At 40.9% G+C, this 21,907-nt stretch overlaps 2 protein-coding genes across 4 annotated transcripts; both read right to left on the bottom strand.

Moving 5' to 3' along the window:
• Nucleotides 1-432: 432 nt before the first annotated feature.
• On the bottom strand, nucleotides 433-15,423 carry znf687a (zinc finger protein 687a). 3 transcript variants are annotated; one of them, XM_005936045.2, is made up of 11 exons: nucleotides 14,496-15,423; nucleotides 9,906-11,854; nucleotides 5,664-5,919; nucleotides 5,410-5,573; nucleotides 5,114-5,298; nucleotides 4,830-5,006; nucleotides 4,579-4,741; nucleotides 4,251-4,475; nucleotides 3,378-3,490; nucleotides 2,380-2,482; nucleotides 433-2,300 (listed from the first exon to the last, which is right to left on the bottom strand). In XM_005936045.2, the coding sequence occupies exons 2-11, from the start codon at nucleotides 11,847-11,849 to the stop codon at nucleotides 1,668-1,670; spliced, it is 3,963 nt and encodes a 1,320-aa protein (XP_005936107.1). In that variant the 5' UTR covers nucleotides 11,850-11,854; nucleotides 14,496-15,423; the 3' UTR covers nucleotides 433-1,667. The 3 variants fall into 3 exon arrangements, with proteins under 3 accessions (XP_005936107.1, XP_042082198.1, XP_042082199.1); XM_042226264.1 differs by having other exon boundaries at nucleotides 5,410-5,919; XM_042226265.1 differs by lacking the exon at nucleotides 14,496-15,423 and adding an exon at nucleotides 14,330-14,487 and having other exon boundaries at nucleotides 5,410-5,919.
• Nucleotides 15,424-15,532: 109 nt separating this feature from the next.
• On the bottom strand, nucleotides 15,533-21,108 carry LOC102302267 (26S proteasome non-ATPase regulatory subunit 4). Its single transcript, XM_005936046.2, has 10 exons — nucleotides 21,003-21,108; nucleotides 19,981-20,121; nucleotides 19,782-19,896; nucleotides 18,605-18,691; nucleotides 18,009-18,077; nucleotides 17,705-17,920; nucleotides 16,803-16,911; nucleotides 16,558-16,695; nucleotides 16,080-16,135; nucleotides 15,533-15,981 (listed from the first exon to the last, which is right to left on the bottom strand). Exons 1-10 carry the CDS (start codon nucleotides 21,026-21,028, stop codon nucleotides 15,811-15,813), a joined length of 1,128 nt encoding a protein of 375 aa, XP_005936108.1. The 5' UTR covers nucleotides 21,029-21,108; the 3' UTR covers nucleotides 15,533-15,810.
• Between the last annotated feature and the right edge of the window lie 799 nt (nucleotides 21,109-21,907).

Below are 21,907 nucleotides of genomic sequence, written 5' to 3'. Positions count from 1 at the left end.
GTATAGCAGCTCCTTTAAAAACAAAACAAAACAAAAAAAGAAATCCAACAAATCCAACCAAAACATCAGGACAGAAAATACAAACATCCATCTATGGTTTTAATACATGAAAGTTCATAAATCCACCCTACAAACCTCAGCTGTGAACTCTATTTGAGGATTAAATTTATTGAGAGTATTCTTCAGTAGTGACAAAACCTGAGGAGGTGCAACATTTGTTGAGCTACCAAATTAATAAATCTGCATTACATCTGTACTGAATAAACATCCTCTAAACAGGATAACCAGGCGTCTCGATCAAACTGGCACTTATTCCTCCTTTCAGATTTTTTTAGAACACTTGTGTTAAACATGCCGATTTTGCAGTTTCTCTGAACTGATGAGGAAGCTACGTTGACACCTATAGATGAAAGAACCACGAGAGAACGTGTAGTCGGTTATGGGGAACAATAGTTTTAATCTTTTAGCCGTTCCAAGGACTTTAGACAAAATGCATATATAACAATCTTCCATTTACAGTAATTCCATAAAGCAAGATTTAGGTAAACATATGGCCCGCATACCAAAGAACAAAACAAAAAAAAAAAACAATTTCACTTTCCACCTCTTGCTCACTGAATAAATTACTCAATCTGATATAAATACATTCAATTTATAAGGAATTAAACGTTGATTTCAATGCATCAGAAAGTTGCACCCCTACAAATAGTGTGTCTGCGAGTCAGATTATTGCTTAACATTTTCCAAAGCATAGTCAAAACTTCTTAGAAAAATTTCCAGAAATTTTTGGTCCGCATTTATTTCAGCATCTAAATGTGTAAAGACTTCAAGGATAATATCAATAACGGTAATATGTGGCCTTTAAGTGTACATCATTTTAAGTTAAGTTTTTTTTTCTTCTCAAAACTAATCCCAAAGCACCAATGCTTTATTGCACATATGCAGTAAAGTATTGGTGGCCTTAATTATTGCTGCTTTCATTCAGGGATGACACCACCGTGATTCCACTATATGCAAGCATATATTGCAAAGTTAAGCAAAAGCTAATGAAAAACTTTCAGCAGTGTGACTCAAAGCAAAATTCAGGGGGAATCTTCTAAAAGTACAAACGTGTACTTTTCCATTTCAGCTCAGTGCAGAAATAGTCAGTGAAAATAGTCAAGAAAAGCGAAATTTAAGTATCTGTAAATTGAAACTAAAATGTAGAGAAGCCAGCGGCTGCAGTTTAAGCTGGGAATGAACTGAAAGAGACAGCATGCTTTGAAAATTGACTGGCAATAAATTCAAAGAAACGCATCAAAATCACTGCAACAGTTTGCTTTAAAAAAAAGAAAGAAAAAAAAAAGCATATTCATTAAACGGCCATCGTTATCACAGCACGGTTAGAACAGTGTTCACCGGCCTCTGCAGGCACATGATTGTGAGGGAAACAGACTAAACTCTAATTTCATTACATTAACTAAACACAGAAGCACAGCATCAGATCCTGAGTGTCACAAAAGCTCGTCTGGAACAATGAGAATCGCATCTGAACATTTCACGTTTTCAGACTATATTGGTAATCTTTGGTAAAAATCAGAGCAGAACTCGCACTTTAACCGGTACTCGGTAACAGAAAGGCACTTGTGAGTACTCTTAATCATGACATATTCTTCATGTTTGCCATCTCAGATCGTTTTTCCTGCGTTCCTCGCATTGATAAAAGCCATACCGTGAGTTCTGAAGTGTGTATTCAGATCTGTGACCTTGTCAAAGTGTTTACCACACACCTTACAGGCCAGTGCTCCCTCCTCCTCTTTCCCCTCTCCTGTGGAGGGCTGAGTGGAGGGTGATGCTGGTGCAGAGCCATTCAGAGAACTCTTTTCCTCGTGGTGCCTACTATTTCCAACGGAGGGTGACAGGTGCACACTGGGTGCTTGTTGGTTGTCATTGACCACATCTCTCACTTTGTGGGTGATGAAGCGATGGCGTGACAGTGAGAAGGTGGATGCGAAGCAGGCGCCACACTGGAGACACTGCAGGCCACCGTCGTCCATGCCTCCGCGCCTGTGCTGGCTGATGTGCTCCAGGAACGCCACCTTCTCCTCTGAGGTGAAGCCGCAGACGGCACACCGAAACCCAGACTCGGGAAGAGAGGACGGAGCGAGAGCTGAGGAGGAAGAGGACCGTAGCTTCTTCCCCGGACTAACTCTGTCTGTGGACTCTTCATTCTGCTCCACCTTCACGGCTCCTCTCCGTCTCTTGCGAGCCCCCAAACTGCTGTCCTGTTCCGATGAACTGTCAGCTTCATCTTCACCACTCTGAGATATCAAGATACAAACTTTAGTAAAAAATACTTACTGTTTGACTTCTTGTGTGATCTGATTACTGCTGGCTTACCATTGTGGTTTTCTGGCTTGCAGTTTCTGTGCTGTGCCTCAGCTGAAGGTGCCTCTCCAACATCGTTCTGCTGCTGAAGGTTTTCTTACCTTCAGTGCAAAACCTGCGCGCGTGCACACGCACACACACACACACACGCACACGCACACACACACACACCAAATTACAGTCATAACTGTCCTCTGTTATGACTTCATACATTTAAGAGTTTTTAAAGTTAGTATTCAGGAGTTTACAACGAGCTTCCCAAACCTTGCACTGGGGACCAGGGTCTGACAAAAGTATATGAGGTGCCCAAAACATGAAAGCTTACAGGCTTGTAAGCTTTCACAATTGTGGAACAATTAAACCTTCTGCTCAACAATTTTTGTGTCACCACATGAAATCAGTGAAGTCTCACATTGCTTCATACACATACAACCTTTAGATTCAACATCTGGAAAAAGTACAATGGCAACATTATTTAAAATGAGTCTGTTCATGCTTCTCCAATTCCTGGTGAACTCTGCTGTTCACCTGCTTCCTTCCCCATTGCAGCCTACTTCAACAAGTCAGCCTTATTCACATCAAGCAGGATGCAGTTGGGAATTTGGGAGTCTGCGGGGAAGCACACTTGCCTTTGCAAATACGTACACTAATGGACACAACTGCGGTACCATAAATTAAACATTAAGCAGTGTAGAGTTTACACGTTGTGGGGTAAAAGTTGTTGGTTGTTCCCAGTCTAACATGCAGAGCAAGTACAAACAAAATAGGAAGGCTATGGCAAACAAATTTTCTGATATCTATGAGTCCTTATTTTGAGGTTGTGATTATTATTATTCTTTCTTTGATTGTTATTCTTTCACTAATAAATTCAAAAGCTGTGGTCAAAAAATAACCAGAAATGCATAGGATTCACTGGTACTGAACAGCGGGGTTTTCCATTCCTATAATGTGCATTTAACAGAAAAGAAAAAATTCCCTGGAAGTAGAGGTTGGGTGGGGAAGTTACTCACTGGCAGCGAAAGCTGCGGTTCATGGCTTTGTGCTTATCTCTGATGTGACGCCTCAGACTGGAGGTGGTTGTGAAGGAGCTCTCACATTTGTTGCAGGGAAACTTCTTCAAAATCTACAGAAAAAGATTAAAGGATTTGATTAAATCAGACATTTTAAACCAGTGATTCACAGCCAGGGGTGCAGAAACAGAGAGAATGCAGAAATGTTTTAAATAAATGAGTAATGGCCATGCACAGAGGCGTGCTGATCGATTCGCATATCGATCGTATTAATGTCAACGCTGGTTCAGTATGTATCCCACTGAACTGTGTTAATTATGTTTTTTTCTTCCTTTCCAAAAAAATGAACTGTGAAAAACCTCTGGATCAGCTTCTATTGTTTAAATGTGCTATAGATAAAATAGATGTGACAGTCAACACAGAAAGGTTCAAGGTCTCCAAAAACCCAGTTTGAAAATACATGAAAAGCTGAAAGGTTTTATTATGTCAATCAAGTACATATGTAAAACCAAAAACTGTCAAAATAATGTGCTCATGTATGAATCAGTACTTTGTATCCAGGAGTGTGGATAAACAAATTAGGGGTACAGACACTCTCATGTTCACACTTATGGCCAGTTTAGATTAACCTAACATACATATCTTTGGACTGCTGGAGGAAAGCATAGCACCCACACCCTCAGTCCCCCAGCAGCTTTCAAGCCACAACCTTCCTGCTGTGAGGCAACAGCGGTAATCACTGCACCACAAAGTAACAACAACTTATAAATGCTTAACTGATGTTGAATCTGTAACCATTTCAGATGTGATTATAAATGAACTCATCTGCACATTTATCAGCACACGGTGCTGTGATTTTTGAGGCTTCCAAACCTTGCCGTGCAGTTCACCCATATGGGTAATATAGTCCTCCCGGTCCGTGTAGCGCGTGTTACAAGATGAACACCTCCACCCTGAAGGGGTCTTCATCTTTTCTGGCTTCACCTTCTCTTCTTTGTCTTTACGCATCCATTCATCTCCATCAGAGCTCTCTAATTTCAGAGAAGCACCACCTGGAAGCAAAGGTGGCTCTCCTTTTGATTTGGGAGTCTTGTGGGTCTGATGGAAACAAGAATAAAGTTTAATGTTAAAAAGATCTTTTTTTTAAAATGAGTAAGTAGAGGACGAGATTTTAGCACTACCTCAACTATAACAGTTATACCTTGAAATGGTCCAGCAGTGAGTTCCTCTGAGAAAACAGCTTGGTGCACGCGGGGCATTTAAACACGTGGACCTTTTGATTGGTTAAATGAGTGTCAAAGTGGGCATGCAACAGGGGTTTGTGGGTAAACACTGTGTCACACATGACACACTTATAGATCAGCCTGTGAAGGAAGAAATTCGGGGTAAAGAAACAGAAAGTGATGCAATAAATCCGAGCGTGAACACTCAGACTCTGTGTGCTGCACATACATTGGCTGTCCTTCAGGGAGCCCCGGATGCTGGGCAGTGATGTGGTTCTGAATGCTGGGAGCAGATTTGAAAGCCATGGGGCAGCTGGGACACTTATGGAACATGTCGCAGTGAGCCTGCTGGATGTGAGACTTCACCGAGTTCAGACCTCCAAACACCACCAGGCAGCTAGAACATCTGGAGAAGAGAAAAGTTAAAAATAAATAAATAAAAAATCAGCAGAGTGGAATCATGACTGGTGTAGCAGTGGTTTAATAAACCAATCACATGGGGAGACGTCACACCTGTAGCCAATACGGCGGGAAAAGTGCAAGCAGGTCTCGTCCACATGTGTTCTGAACTGTGCCTGCTTGGTTGTGCCCCCACACTCTGGACACACATGTGGAGAGGAGCCTTGATGGATGCGCTGATGAGCTGCTGCACTGCAGCTGTTGGGTAGCAGCATGGGAGGCGAGCACTCGGAGCACGACTGGAAACAGGAGAAGCCAAAAAGGAAAGAATTAAGTTTGAGTCCATTTAGCAAGTCAAAGAAATTTAAATTCAATTACTTGACCCTCTTCCATACACGATGGAGACTTACGGTGCTCTGTGCTGGCTTGATTTCCTGGAAATGTTCGGCTACCTCTTCTTTGCTGCAGAACTGAGCCTGACACTCAGGACATTTGTTACTTGTGTACTGCACTGCTTCTGCTTTCTTAGCTACTGCTTGATGTGCCTGGGGTGCTGCCTTTGGGTTTGTCTGGCCTAAAAGCATGGTGTTGAAAGGATGGAAGAGGCAGTTAAAGCACATCCAAAAATCAAAACAGTGGAGTGGAGACAAAAACATTCCCATACCAGCTGCTGTTGGTTCCTGCTGGCTGATCATCTGATCCACAGGCACTGGTTTCATGACCAAGTGTGAACACTGCATGATCAGGCCTCTGTCCTTGTGCTCTCTGGCGTGTAACAGCAAGCTACACTTGTTGAAGAAGGCCAGCCGTTTGGCGCAGTGATTGCAGGTCACCTCGATTCTGAGCGAGCGCCGGTCATAGTGCTGTGCTAAACTCTGCTCCAGGGCAAAGGCGTCACCGCACTCCAGACACCGGTAACCCTGCAGGGGATCAAACATCCTCTTTCTCAAACTGACATAGAGCTATAATATTAAACAATGCTACAGCTTTGTTCTAATGAAAAAATACTCACTTTGCATTACATGTCAGAGTATGAAAAATAATCCATTGCGAGATGTACTGCCCACATTTTCTGTCCTTTTTTTTTTTTTTTTTTAATATAAACACGCTCCTAATGTCAGGATTCCTGCTTTAATCAAGCTTATCTTCATTTTCAGCCTTGTTAACCTGATAACGTGCCTCTTTACATAACATGACTAAAAGAACTACTTTCAACCCTTGATTAGCAGTCTGTGATTGAACGGTGAAACAATCATGATTTTCTTAATTTAATCTAATTGCTTAGCGCTATAGACTGTATATAAATGATGGATATAGTCACTGTGATGTCACCCGTTGCTTTGTGAAGTCTTGTTTTCAAGCCTGAACTTTAGCATTTAGCTGCCTTGTTTTTGTATTGAAACCAGACGTCACAAGCATCAAGCTTTACACATCTAGGGAACATTCAAGACCAGCTTTTTGAATTCTGACAAAACTGTAAAGAAGTGAAACTGGTATTCTCTCACCATGTTATACACCAGGTGGTGTTGTGTAAGTGAGTGACAAAAATTAACCATGTTGCTTATTAGTAACTAAAGTTGGTAACTTCTTCAGGGTAAAACTACGGTGGCCCTGAGAGGCCAAACGGACTGCAACTTCAGAAAGCACTTGCAAAAAGAAAAATGCTGCAAAAAGAAAAACGCTGCAAAAAGAAAAACGCTGCAAAAGCACACAAAGCACAACGGAAATAGGAAAAAAGACAACGGAAATGTTTCTGGGGAGACAATAACCGGACGGACCAGTTGCACGAACCAAAACATGCTAACAAGTGCACTGGGACTGGGAGACACTTCAAAGAAGTGGAGCGGCCAAAGAGTAAACTTTCAAAAGTAAGTTCTGAATATTATGTCACTTATTTATGTGCAAATGTTAGCCGTTAGATAGTCGACCTTAATCTTACAGAGAATGTGATGATTTTGTGGATAATTAAAGTCAGTCATATATCCACAAACACAACAGGCTGAAAGTCAGTGATGCTGCTCAGTTTGCAGTCCTGAATATCACGGCACAAGCAGGATTCACTGCACTGTTAATGTTCGCTATGTTATATTGCTGCCTCTGTTCGGTGGTGTCGAGCCAAACGGACTTTAACGTGTGTTTGAACGAGCTGACGGTTCACTCGTTAAGCTGAAAGAAAGATGCTTTAATCACAGCAGTCACACATGTGTCCACTGCACCATCTGGGAACTCTTCTTGTTTAGCACTCGTAATAACACAAACACTAAATCCTCCTGTTTGTAGCAGTGTATACAGCTGAGACTGTCACCTGTCTGTCTGTCCTGCACTCTCTCTCTGTTTCTTTCTCTCTGATTGTGGAATAAAAGTATGAACATGTGTTTATAAGTTACACTTGTGTTTGAATCCTGCAGCTTATCACACATTTGATTTCCATGTGTGACAACTGCAAGTGTCCAGAGTGAGGACAGACTGAGGGACCCACTGCTGCACATCATCTGTGAGGCTTTGCACCCCTGATGATCCACCGAACTCAACAGTGTGTGAGGAAGAGGAGGAGGAAGAGCCAGCAGCAGCTGACAGATGGAGAGAATAGACAGACTGTTCCCTGTTTGTGAAGGACTGCTAGGAAAGTTTAACATAACTTGTCTGTCCTGAATCAGTCTTATTAGGTAATGTTCAAATAATTTTATCATTCCAGTGTTTTCAGTGTGGGAGAAAGTACTCAGGGCCTTCAAGTTACACACTATGAAAGGCAGCAACAAGTTTAATATTCAGAAACCTAAAGTATGTATCAGCAGCAGAATGGAGCTAAAAATAAATGTTTGTTTCAGTTCTATGAAGCTTTGAGTATTTTGGATAGTAGCACTGCTGTGTTTGTTGCATCATATTGCTGTAATTGTTTATATGCTTTATATATTCTGAGGTAAGTTGATCTATAGTGTTACATCATATTCTATAAGGATGTTATGTGTTTGTGACTTTCTGCCCAGTTTGACCCATTTAGCAGAAGTCAGCCTGTTTAAGGCTCTGATATCTATTCTGTATGACTTAAAGCAGTTATGACATGGTCTGATTTTCTCACCCAATAAAGGAATATTTCATATATCAGTCTACTCTTCATTTTATCAGAAACAGTTTTCACAGCTCGTACATTTTCTTTTTACACATATATGTAAGCATTGAGCCAAATTTAGTAATGCCAACATATTAAAAGAACAATATTTGTCTCTTATATATAATACATCTATATATACACTGTCACAGATACTTGTGTTTAAGTGAAGATTTAAGGTGATAGGAAATATAAATAAATGCAACTTGAATCTTTACTGAAGCTCAGTGTTTGGCACAGAGTTCATGTTCACTGCTGTAATAACTAATAATGATTAATATAATATTGGCCATATTATATTTACATTACCAAAGTGAGATGACTTTAGTCTCATGAACAAGATTAGCTAATTGTTATTTACTAGCTAATCTTAAATGACTGTTCAGTACAAAAATGAAGCCCAACAATCATGTTTTACAGTCCCGTGGTCTCAGCCTCAGATACTTATCAAATCACACAAAGCTCATGTAGAAACAAATGTACAAAATATGTTCTCCTTCATTTCTGTCAAACAAAGCTGTATGAAACGTTTCCAGCTGTTAGTATCATGGTTGCTAGGCAACCTGGGCAGCGCGACGGAGGCTAGACCGTCCCATTTCACAAGCCTACAAGCCTCGCACTTCCGGCCTCAGCAGTCTTTGAGTGCGGCCCTTGAGGACCGTTAAGGCTGCGTACTTTAAGGCTGCAGACCCTGAATTGGGAAACAGTCCCTGAATTGGGATACAGCCATACATACATGTTTTGGTTCGTGCAACTGGTCCGTTCGGTTATTGTCTCCCCAGAAACATTTCCGTTGTCTTTTTTCCTATTTCCGTTGTGCTTTGTGTGCTTTTGCAGCATTTTTCTTTTTGCAGCGTTTTTCTTTTTGCAGCATTTTTCTTTTTGCAAGTGTTTTTCTTTTTGCAGCATTTTTTCTTTTTGCAGCATTTTTCTTTTTGCAAGTGTTTTCTGAAGTTGCAGTCCGTTTGGCCTCTCAGGGCCACCGTATAAAACCACTGAATAAGAGTTTGCTACACTTCTGATTAACTGCTGGCAGAGCACTCTAGGTCAATGTCCCTGCTGGATTTTTAGTCTTCCCTCACGGAGAAGAACTTTCCACATCCTCAGAAGATCTACTCTCATATGTGAACAGTCAGTGACGACATTTAACTCCAGATCCTCTATCAATGACAATCACCTCTCTGTTGTTGTTTGCATTTCCACCTCAGACATTTAATCTGACTTTAATGCACTTCAATGAGAAAAATCTAATCTGTTTTGGGCTTGAATAAGAAAAAGAAGCTGAAAAACTGCAGATGTAGTGATTCAACTACAAGCAAACAGCATTACTACTTTGTGAATAAAATGTTCATGTTTTTGCAAAATTTCAAAAACCTTCAGTTGTTTCTGGGAATGTTGAATTTCCACTTTTTTGACACTTTCATTGCTCAATTGTAACATCTACTCTTACCAGTAGCTGTTTAGCGCCCGGTGGCGCCAGTGTCCGGCAGCCTCGCCTCTGTCAGTGCGCCCCAGGGTGGCTGTGGCTACAATGTAGCTTGCCATCACCAGTGTGTAAATGTGTGTGAGAATGGGTGGATGACTGGATATGTAAAGCGCTTTGGGGTCCTTAGGGACTAGTAAAAGCGCTATATAAATACAGGCCATTTACCATTTATAAAAGAGATCAAATTAATACTGTGCAGAACTGAGTTCCGCTTTTAGACTTAGCTTATTGACCTCGAATGATTTACAAAAATATCAAATGCTTCATTTAACTGCTGACCAACTAATTCTTTAATTTCTAAGAGAGCTTACCTGCGCAGGTAGAGAAATGCCCCACTCTGCAGGAAGAGGGGCGCTCAGATTTGGTTTATAACTGGGCAGCAGGTTCTTGTTATTCAGGATTTTGTTGAAGGCTTCCACTAAGTTGGTCTGGCTCTTTGATATGATGGCCCCAGTGCTGTTGACTATAGATGCTGGCCTGCTGCTGCTTTGAGGGGGCAGCAGAGGTAAAGAAGCAGGTAGTGTCACCCCACTGTTGAGAGTTTTTTGGCCCAGGGTGCGCAGGTTGCCTGTACTCGCACTGACTCTGGAGGAGGAGGTAGTAATAGAGGGCAGAGCTGCAGTTTTTGTGATGTTCACTGCTGTGGGGGAAACTTTAGGCCTGGCGTCAGCGGGGGTTTTCTCTCTAACTGTACTCGCACCTTCTAGTGTGGCAGCGCAAGCATCCTGCAGCATCTCCACTGCAGTCAGCTGACTTTCTTGCGGTAACTCCCTTTTGGCTCTTGTGTTATGACGCTGTGGTGATGGTTTTGGAGCAGTCACACCCTTACTGGTGGCTCTTCCGCTTCTTTTAGGCGCCACACCAGTGACAGTCCTTGTGATGCTGCCTGTGGGCATTTTGATTTTAACTTTGAGTGGTCGCAGTGGAGGTGAAACCGTCTCTGTGGCGCTTGCAGCATCCTCAGTGTCAGCATCACACTTCTCCGTGTCTAAATTTTCCCCATCCACCTTTTCACCCATTCCTTCACTGTTACCCGGCTTGTCTTGCTGACAGTCCTCACTCTCCATGTGCTCCTCCTGATGGTGGAATTCGTCATGGTTTGCAGTTAGAGCTGTTGTTGAGCCGGGATCAGGGCTGCTGCTTCTATTTTGGAGTAAAAACCCTGTCTCACTGGGTGGTGGGCTCTCAGGCGACTCCCTCTCATCAATCACATGTTCTGGGTATTTCTCCTCTTGGACTGATGAAGAGCTGGTGCTAACATGTGGGAGGCGGTCCTGGGAACTTTGAGGTGAGGGTGGAGAGCTTGGTGTGGTAGGCAGCCCATCCTCCTCGTGTTGGGCTTTTGGTTTTCTGGAAAAAGTGAGCTTAGGAGGATCAGAAGGCCTCGTTTCAGGAGACCCAAGAAAAGTAGGCGGTAATTTTGCTCTGTATTTAAACTTAGGAGGTGGGGCCATTACAGATTCTGGGCTCTCCTGGATCACCAGCTCTGGTTCTGAGTCATCTTCATCTGTGTGCATAACATGCTTGATTCCGGTTTCCATGCTGTCATTTTGTAGTGACGGTGATGATAGTGTATTATCTCTGAGACAGGTTTCATCCTGCTGAGGGGAGTGAGGAGAAAGGTGATCACTGACAGAGGCTGGGGAAGGAGGAGATAATGGGGTGGGAACACCAGTGGTTGGCGACTTGAGGTGGAGAAGGGGCCTTAAACTGTTCATAACATCAACCGCATGCTGGGAAGATCCAGGCTCAGGCCTTTTATCGGTTTCACTGTCACTTTCACTCAGTGTGGACCTCAGAGGTGAAGCCTGGTGCCATGCTTCTGTGCTAGACTGTCCCTGCCGGCTGGAGGGAGATTCCTCAAAGCCATTAGTCGTCTCACCCTCCACAGCAGACTCGGAGGGGAGTCTGGGACAAAGCTGTGAAGTGATGTCATCCAACTTAACGTGCACAGGAGAGGCTAAGGCACTGCTTGAAGGATTGTCTGTTTTATCCCTGGCAGACTTCTCTTCCTCTTCAAAAGACTCTGACCGCACTGTGTTCTTAACAATAACACTGACCACAGGAGGCTCGCTTTGAGGGGCAGGAGGGTCGGCAAACCTTGAAGGAGATCCACTCTCTCTCCCATGCACGTTAGTCCGGGCCTCATCCCGTTCCTCGTCTGGACTGGACTGAATGGCCTCTTTGGCGTCAATGTCAGGAATGTCAAACGCTGCCAGCAAATCATCAAAGTCTGGGGTCTTCATATCCCCCATTGCCACTGCAAGCAAAACCAATTAAAGCAACAAATGAGTTGGAACAACTGATTAATTTAGTCAGGACAAGCTGACACAGATAAACTACAAAGGTTACACATTTATGAAGATGAATATATATTAATATACACTGATAAAGCTGCTCCTTATAAAATTCTAATAAACTACATGTTCTATATTTACTAATCAGAAGAGAATCCCTAAGTGTTTGTTAGATTCCACATATACCCCTAATCCACATTAAACTATAACTTTAATTCTGGTAAAATGAAAGTTTAAAGCATTTAAACGTAGCATTCAGCTGAAAAAAATAATACAGCTTGTTTTTGTTTTTTTAATACTGAAGGTTTCTTTGTTTTCTGTACCCTTTTTGAACAATTTACGCAGAATTCTTTACCAAAAAGGGAGAAAAACAGGAAATTGGTTGCTGGCAGTGCTTCGATGCCTCTAAGGTCTTTGTGTTGGTTGTATAATGTCCATGTAAAAGCTACAGATTATGTGTAATACTCTCTGGAATTTTTATTGTTTTTAAATCTCAGCCACCAAATGCACTGCCACCAGAAAAATCCCATATGTGATATTCGTTTCACCAGTTACCCCCAGTAAAGTAAAAAAAATAATAAAATAAAAGAAATCTGCACAGTTGCTGCAGATTCGTCAGCTGCACATCCATGATGTGAATCTCCTGTTCCACCACATCCCAAAGTTGCTTTATTAGATTGAGATTGGCTGTGGAGGTCACTTGAGCACAGTGAACTCCCCATCCTGCTCAATAACCAGTTTGAGATGATCTGAGTGGTTGTCCTACTGGAGGCAGCCATCAACAGATGGGCATAAAGAAAATATCCCCCATAACGTTAAACCACTACCAGTAGCTTGAATTGCTGATACAGGACAGGATGGATCCATGCTTTCATGTTGTTTAGCTCAAATTCTGACCTAACCAACTAAATATTGACGCAGACAGCATTTTTCTAATGTGTTGTCCATTTTTGGTGGTCGATTTTAGCCTCAGTTTCCATTTCTTAGCCGACAGAGTAGCACTCAGAGTGGTCTTCTGCTGCTGTAGCCTACCTGCTTCAAGGTTCAGTTTGCTGTGCACTCCGAGATGCTCTTCCTCATACCTTCGTTGTATTAATAGGGGTGGGGGGAAAAATCGATACTGTGTAGTATCGTGATATTTTGTTTGCTAATAATGTATCGATACAGGGACAGCAGAAATCGATATTTTGTTACAAAAAAAGTTTTTGTGGACTGGAACATGCTCTGACTTCAGAGCATTCAGTTAAGTTGGACTAGACTGTAATACAAACCATTCAAGTTTGTCAACAATAAGATTGACTGAAATGAGAGAAAGACTGAGTGTGAGACTTTGATATTAGATAAAATGAATATTGATAAAGTTTACCTTTATGTACAGAATCTGAATATCGCAAAATATTTTTAAAAAATTGCAATAATATCGTATCGTGCGTTAAGTATTGTGATAATATCGTATCGTGCGTTAAGTATTGTGATAATATCGTATCGTGGGATGTATGGTGATTCCCACCTCTATGTTTTAACCAGTTATTTTTGGTTACTGTGTGCCCTACCTATCAGCTCAAAGCAGTCTGGCCATTCTCCTCTGACATCAACAAGACATTTTCACGCAGAGAACTGCTGCTCACTGATTATGTTCTCTTTTCTGGAACATTCTCTGTAAACCCTAGAGATGGTTGCGTGGAAAAATCCTAGCAAATCAGATCATCTAAAATACTCAGAGCATGCTGTCTAACACCATCAACCACGCTACATGCTAGGTCACTTATTAAATCAATTCATTCTGATGCTCAGTTTGAATTTCAGCAGGTCGTACTGAACATGTCCGCGTGCCTCTATGTGCTGAGTGCTGTCACGTGAGAGGCTAGATGGCTATTTGCATACAAGAGCAGTAGAACGGATGTACCTAATGAAGTGGTCGAAGTGTATGCGCTTAAAGTATTGACCAAAGTTTGATTGCAATTTTTAATGAATGAATTATCTGCTCTTCTAGACAATAAAAAGCGTATAAACACTTACCTGTACTTCACATATCTCAATATCACCAAGTCCAAATTACACATTTATATGAATGCATGGTTTGACTGTACGTATTCACTTCAGAATCTCAAAAGTATGAAGCAATTAAATCCAAAACAGCGTTAAACTTTAGGTCAAAGATTTGGGATACCATTTCTACTTGCTTTAAACATGCAAACTTCTGTTTTGTCCATAACAGCTTGCAGGTTTACGCTGACTAAAATCGAAAACAGTTGGCGTGAAAAGGGGTTAGTCAAAGCAAAACTCCAAGAGGAGAGACTCTACCGGTGCAGAACAGCACATTTAAAAAAGAAAAACACGGAAACTACTGCACAATTCTCACACCATCAAGTCAAACTTCACAGTCGTTTTGCAACAAGTGTGTGCTACTGCTAACAGCTAGCTACTTTAGCAGTTACCTGCTAGCTGGCCTTCCTAATGAAAACACACCAACTCTCCTTAAGCAGTCCAAATAACTGGAGCAGTGCAGCACTCGGGTATGCGGGCTCTAATCCATCTTATCCGCTGCGTGTTAAGTGTGCTAGCATTAAAGAGGACACGAGAACTGTAATTTAATTATGTTACCTGCAAGTTAGCGAAGTTGGTTCCTCACTTTGCACTTGGTCTCATACGTGTTTGCGTCATCAAATGCGACGGTGAGCTACTGAACCAAATAAAACTCAGACGTCAGAAAGTGCCCTCTGTTATCTCCACGTACCTTTACTATCTTATCTCCCACAAAAGAAAACAACTAAAAAATAATTCGGTTATCGACTTCGTTTTATTTACACACTATGATGTGATTCACAGCATTTTAACATACAGTATCATCAGTCCATTAGGTGCTTGTTCAGGTAATTGTTATCGTAAATACCGAATCAGCCAATCATATGGCAGCGGCTAAATGCATGTAGGCACGTAGACAGGTTCAAGACGACCCGCTGGAGTTCGACCCCACCATCAGGTTGGGGAAGAAATGTAATGTTATTTCAGAAACTGCTGACCTACTAAGATTTACCGCACAATCATAGGGTTCACAGTGGGCCGCTGTTCTGAGTGAAAATGTCTTGTTGATGTCAGAGTGCCCAGACTTCTTTGGGATTGTAGGAAAGCAACAACACCAGAAATGATCAATCCTTAGAACTAAGATATGTAGAAGAGTACCTCTAAAGACAGAACATGCCAAAGCTTAAAGCAGATGGGCAACAGCAGCAACACTGGGCGCCACTCCTGTCCGCTAAGAGCAAAAAACTGAGGCTTCAATTCATACAGGTTCACTAAAATTGAAGCACAGATTCAAAAACGTTGCCTGGTCTGATGAGCTGGATATTTTCTTTATGGCCCCAACATTTCCATTCTGACGACTGCTTCCAGCAGGGCAATGCACCGATGCGAAATTGATATCATGGATGTGAAGCTTACAAGTCTGCAGCAATTGTGTGATCATTTTGATATGGACCAAAATCTCTGAGGAATGTTTCCTGCAAAAGGGAATCCAACCTGTACTAATAAGTTGTACAATAAATAAATAAATATTTCAATTATATTCTTAAATGGAAGTGTATGCAAGTATCAGGCCAACATTTATTTCTAGTTTGTGCAAGGAAATTAAAAACTGTAAATAAACTTTTGAATTCTGGAAATTTATTGAGGAAATCTGTCCATGTAACCATGTAACTTAGTTACATTAAAAACAAAAAAATCAAGATAACACAAGTCCTGAACACAGAAGGGTTAACATCAGATAAGTACATAAAAAAGGCAAATGTTTAGAGTTTACACAGCTATATAAACAAAAGGTGAACAAACTGTTTCCTGTTCTGAGGAGAATAATGACGCTATGGTGAATGACACACACAGGGCAATTCTCATCCTTTATTTATAACACTGTGCATTATGCTCATTTCTTTTTCTCCTCGTCCTTCTTGGCGTCGGGTTTAGAGCCCGTTTGGGAAGCTAGAGAGCCCATGGCATTACGAATGGCCTCGTTGTTGGGGTCGACCCCAGGAAGGTTTTCTAAAACACTCTGGAGGAACTCCGGATCCTGCATAACATCATAATCCTCTTCATCCTGAGTAGAGGTTTTTAAATAAATAAATAAATATATAAAGGTTTTTGTTTTTAGTGTGATGAAAACTTTGATTTCAAACCACAGTTGCTTATATTCACCTTAGCTTCACTGGAGTCGATGTCAGCACCTGTATCCATGTCCTCAGCACCAAACTCTGCAGAACAAATGAAAGCAGTGATGTCTGTGCATAACAAAAAGGGGACTGGAAGTAATTGTAGTTGTTTTAACCTGAAATTTTTAATAGGAAAAAACAATTTTTAAAAAAGGTCTAAAATTAGGTCTAAAATTAGACCAGTTAGCTCAAGTTATACCCAAGTTGTACATTAACACTACCTTCATAAATATCTAACTAAAACTCTTTGGGGACTTGATGACCTACAAGCCAAATCTGGTATTTTCGTACAGTAATCCAGCGCTGTAGTCATTTTTTCACCCCAAATTTACAGGTGAACTCTAGATACAAGTTAATACAAATTATGCACATAACATATACAGAGCACTTATAAGTTATGAACCCTCTATAATAATTTGCTGACTGGCTGTAGTAAAAGAAGAAGAAAAAAAATGCAGGTAAACCTGCTCCTGCTCCCTGCATGGACATCTGCAGAGCATAGGCGATCTGCTCATCCTCTGTCATGCGGCTAAAGTCTGGTAGGGCAGGTGTGGCTGAGTCTGTATGTGGAACAGACATCTTCAGCAAGGCATCCTCAGACTCTGAAGCAGACAAAAAAAGAATATGTTGCATGTATACACTCAGATCACTTGTCACTGAGGGAAAACAGGCCCATTGCTGGGCATCTATGAATACAATGTTTTCTCACCATCTGCAGCTGGGGAGGAAATGCCAGCTTCAGCAGCTGATGCAACAGCGGCTCTGCGAGCTTCATCCTCCTGTCGCTGTCTCTGCTCCTCCATGGACACACGCAGAGCCTAGTGAGAAGAGCAGGAGACAAAACAAAAATTACTTCCTAATGAAACACGTTGAGTCTTACAACTGTGCAGAAAAAAGCAAAGAAAAGGCAGAAAATATAATGAAGAAAGACTAAGGCTATGTCCACACGTACCCGGGTATTTTTGAAAATGCAGATTTTTCTATGTGTTTGCACCTTTCGTCCACACGTAAACGGTGTTTTTGGTCACTGAAAACTGAGATTTTTAAAAACTCCGGCCAGGGTGGATATTTTTGAAAACTCCGTTTTTGCATTTACGTGTGGACGAGAAAAACTGAGAAAATGCAGCGTCAAAGGTGTGCGCATTTTTTGACGTCACACTGTGCGCCACGTTATTGTTTCGGTGAAATGAATTTCTACAATACTGTTAATTATACTCTCTGCAGTGTTTAAATGCTTACACACAGTTACTGTCCCTCCACACATACGACTCGGTTCTGCTTCTATGCCCCAGCTTTGTTTACTTTTTCCCACCGAGGCTTCTAGACTTCTGATTGGCTAACATTTCTGCATGGTTAGGAATATATCGCCACCTGTTGCTTTGGCATGTTCCTAGCAGCGTTTTCCTTCATTTCTGCCTTTACGTGTGGATGGGATTATTTTTTAAAACGAAAACGGAAAATCTCCGTTTTCAAAAATACCCGTGTACGTGTGGACGTAGCCTAAAATAGATCATTTGAAGAACTTTTAATGTAGTCACAAAAAGTTGCGGCTATATTAAACTGCACAAACTATACAAACAAAAACAAAAATTGTGTCCTGTGTTCACTCACCAAAGCCAGCTCAGGGTCTGCACTGGGATCTACTCCAAACTCAAAGTCACTGGCACCCAGACCCAACATGGCACCACCCTCTCCTGCCAGAATGGGTGAGGACAGCAGGGCATCGGCAAGACTGGGACCCGGGGGTACTGTGACCAGGTGGGAACCTGCTCCCTCTTTGCCATTCAGCGTGTTGATGAAGGCTGTCAGCTTCTCTGTGTTCATCGCCTGCGGGCAGAGCAGAAGTTAAGGGGTGCATGTAAAAAAAATGTTTGAGTGGGTTATAAGCTCAGAAGGTTAAAAAAAATAAAAATACCTCCTCTCCAAAGTTAATGACATCAACATTGACCTTTTCTTTCTTCAAACGCTTTGCCATTTTGATCAACTACAAAAAGAGAGAAACACTTGAGTTAAAACAAACACTAATTTATCAGGCGCGTCATACATTTATAAGTTCAACATTGACATCAGAGACCACTTAGCTAACAAACTGGTGTCTGTTTAAGGAAACAGCAATACTAAAGAAGCTGTTGAAGCAGCTTCAGCTCCCAGGCCAAGATTTGAAGACTTTATGTTCTTTAAAGCAACAGAATCGCTCTGTGAGGTACATTTCCTTTGTAAACAATTCAACCGATGCTGTAACGTTGAGATTGTGGCCTGCATGCTGTGAGATAGTAATGTCAAGTTTGTCACGTCTTTCGTAACCTTAAGATACGACACTGCCGTCCAACTAGTGATTTCAGAGTAAACTCAGTTAACTGTAATAAACTGATTGCTTTCCAGATGCTAGTCTGAAACAGCTGCAAGTCTTCTCACTGGTTATCTTAACCAAGGTGGGGGAAAGCAACACTTTTTGAGCAATACATGAACCCTAATAAGATAATAATAACTAATAACAAGAGTTTGGCTTACTTCTTTTTCGTTGTCACACACTGGGCTGCCAACAAACGCAATTATACGCATCTTGTGGTTTTTGCCCTGTCTGTGCTTCAGCGCCAACTACAGACAGAAAGACAGAACATTAAAAAAGAGAAACGAACACATACAAAATAAAATGCATCTGTGTGATTTTCTGTGTGTGAACATAAAAACAGAAATGGTAGAATAGCATTTACCAACATCAATACAATCAGTACCACTGATAACAACTGCATGAACTTTTAGCAATACAGCCAAATGTATGTTATGTAAAAACAACCAAACACATAAAAAAACCTTTTGAAATATCCAAATTTAGGGAACAATTTCAAGATGCAAACTACACTGAAAGCATCAAATGGAATTTCAAGGAAACCTGTGGAAAGCTGCCCTTTTTCACAAGTCTGTAACACTTATGCTGGATTCAGACTTCGGCACTGAGTCAGGTGAGGTTTGTGGCATAACCTAAATAAGTGGCCCACGTTTTTGCTGATACTTATACTGATGCTATGATCATTATTCCTTATATTGAGACGATTATCGTTATTTTCTCACTAATAAGTTCAAAGACTGTGACCAAAAGTAGTTTGTCATTATGACGTAGCTACGACACAGATTAACACAAATCCCCAGTTTGTTTGTTTTGCTTCTCTCACAATCTTCTTGTTACTTTTAGCCTTTCCAGTCAAGCTCTTGTACTGCAGTCGAGCTCACTCCTTACGTCCGTTCTTCCTGATTGCTTTCTTGCTCGTACAAATTAAATAACAGAGTACAACTTAGCCTTTCCTGCACTGTCGAACCCACAACTTCTTCTGCAATGGCCACATCCTCCTCCTTTTTTTGAAACACTAGGCTCTGTTTCGTCTAATATTTACTACACTAACTGGGCTGAAGAACCGTTACTTCAAAATATTCTGCAATTCTGCAAACCCAGCAGCTCCTCGCTTAGACAACAAAATTTGCTACTGTATCCATTAATTTAAAAGGACCTCACTAAAGCTGCGGAGAGCAACAACAACACCATTAGTCCAGAGTTTTTAATCAAACTCTGGACTAATGATCCATCCACATGTCTTAAAACTTCACTGCATTCAAGCATTTCTACTTGTCTATTGTGTGTCCAGCAATAAGACCAAGATAGCAGTTGTTGTATGATAAAAATCAATCTCACATGCGCCACCCTGATACCGGTGCAGAAGCTAATGTTTCCACATGGCTGCACAGCATGCAGCTTCGACAGTATCCTCCCCGTATCCGGAGTCAGCGTGGTAAGCACCTCACAGTTGCTGCAGAGCGAATCACAACACTTGTGTTATCATAGGTTTAATCCCATCTTAAACCTCAGTATACTGAAGTGGATTGCTGCTTACTTTGCCATGGAGATGAGGCCCACGTTGTTTTCAGGGTTGCTTCGAGTCTTTGAGTGACATACAATGTTAACAGCATCCTGCTGAGCCTGCAGCCGAGTGGGTAGAAAGTCTCCATTTCGCATGTACTCACTGTTGTCCACACTAAGGAAATTTAAAGTAGATTATTTAAAATAAAAGCACTTGTTCAATGTAAATGTATGCTATAAGTCAAATAACATAAATATTGCTTGTGAAAAGAGGCCAAAAACAAATATCATCAGGATTTTTCCTACTCAAAATTGGCATTTAAAGGTTGATTATGCAAATAAACGAATCTAAAACCACTCAAATTCTTTAAAAAAAAATGCCTTAAAAAAATAAAAACAAAATTTTTAGGCAGCTTCTTGAACCTAGCAGCTACTGTATAAATGTTTACAATTTGGGCTTTGTAAAAATAGGATTTTACCGACTTCATATAGAAATAAATACAATGTTTTAATAACAATGTTTGAAAGCCTTTTATTGTCTCAAAGGATGAGTTATGTTACGTTAAAAGATAGATATAGGTCTAATTTAAGGCAAGCGATAGCATTCATCTTTGTTTACTGCGTTGGTGAAATGTATGTTTTCATATTGACAGTAGCCTTTTGATTTGTTAGCGGGCTAATGCTAACGTATCAAACTGCTTTTAATCTACCGCCAGAAGCAACCTAAAAATTACAGCTAGATTAAATTCAAGTTGGGTAGAAACGATATGAATTAAACTACAAATATACAAGCAGTAGCATGACCAGGTCCCGATTAAAGAGCTGCTGTTCAGCTAACGATGATTGCTTTGAGCTGCTGGCTAACGTTAGGTTGTGGAGTGACTCAGGGAATAGACGGAGTTCATTATTTCCTAAACAAAGCGAGACAAACACGTCCAAAATAATTTATTTAAACAGCGCCAAAATGAAACACACTCAGCTTTTCATGTCACGGGTTCATTTAAACAAAGCTAGCACTCAAAAGTGTTCATTTTCAACATAATTCAAATTCCTTACCAGACCATAGTGCTTTCAAGCACCATCTTGGCGTCTGCCGTTTACTACGTCATCGTGATGCTTTGTGGGTAATGAAGTTAAATCGAAATTTCTCCGATAAAGCCAAATCTTTAAATTTTATATTTCTTGCTGTGTACAATCTACGGATTCCATAGCGTATAGGTATATATAGGAGCTTGTTTTCGATTCTGAAAAATAAATACATAAAATTGCCAGTCAGAAAGAAATCTTAAGCTATTATCTCAAAATTTCAATTTCAATTGCTGGTACAGTGAGCTGGAATGCCTGACTGTTATAAGCTGTTATAAACTAAAGGAAAACAGGTTAAATTATACCGAAATAATTAAAATCTTTACATTGCATACAATTTAGAAAAGATGTAAGAAGCAATAATGGCTTTACATTGTTCATATTTCATTGTACATGCTGCAACAGCTTGCTGTGGTTTTCTTAATCGCACTTAATATGTAATAGGAAAAAAATCACACACACACTCACACATCAAAGTCCCCATTAGTTCATATTTCCAGTTTAAAAAAAGAAAAAGAAACCGTCCACAGTCCAGTGGAAAGAAAGCAGGTCAACCGATGTTGGCCTTGCAAATAAAAGTGGGTTAAACATCCTAAAGTGGGGGCCAAATCATCCAGAGGCAGAGGATTTCACAACTGGGATGCAAGGTATGAGATATGCATTTCTCTGTAAAAAACTTAGAAGCTCGAAACCTTGACATTATTCACCTGACAGTGACTGAATGGCCATGAAATGTTATCAAAAGAACTCACTATCTTCACTGATACTAAACGGTTCAACCTTTAGGTGAAAATAACTGTACTCTTAATGTCTGCAACATGCTACACACACACACACACACACACACACACACACACACTTGTGACTTATTTCAT

The sequence above is a fragment of the Haplochromis burtoni genome, unplaced genomic scaffold (assembly GCF_018398535.1).
Source record: "Haplochromis burtoni strain Fernald_Lab_line unplaced genomic scaffold, NCSU_Asbu1 Contig_204, whole genome shotgun sequence".
Classification (NCBI taxonomy): domain Eukaryota; kingdom Metazoa; phylum Chordata; class Actinopteri; order Cichliformes; family Cichlidae; genus Haplochromis; species Haplochromis burtoni.
This window is presented reverse-complemented; position numbering and strand designations above follow the sequence as displayed.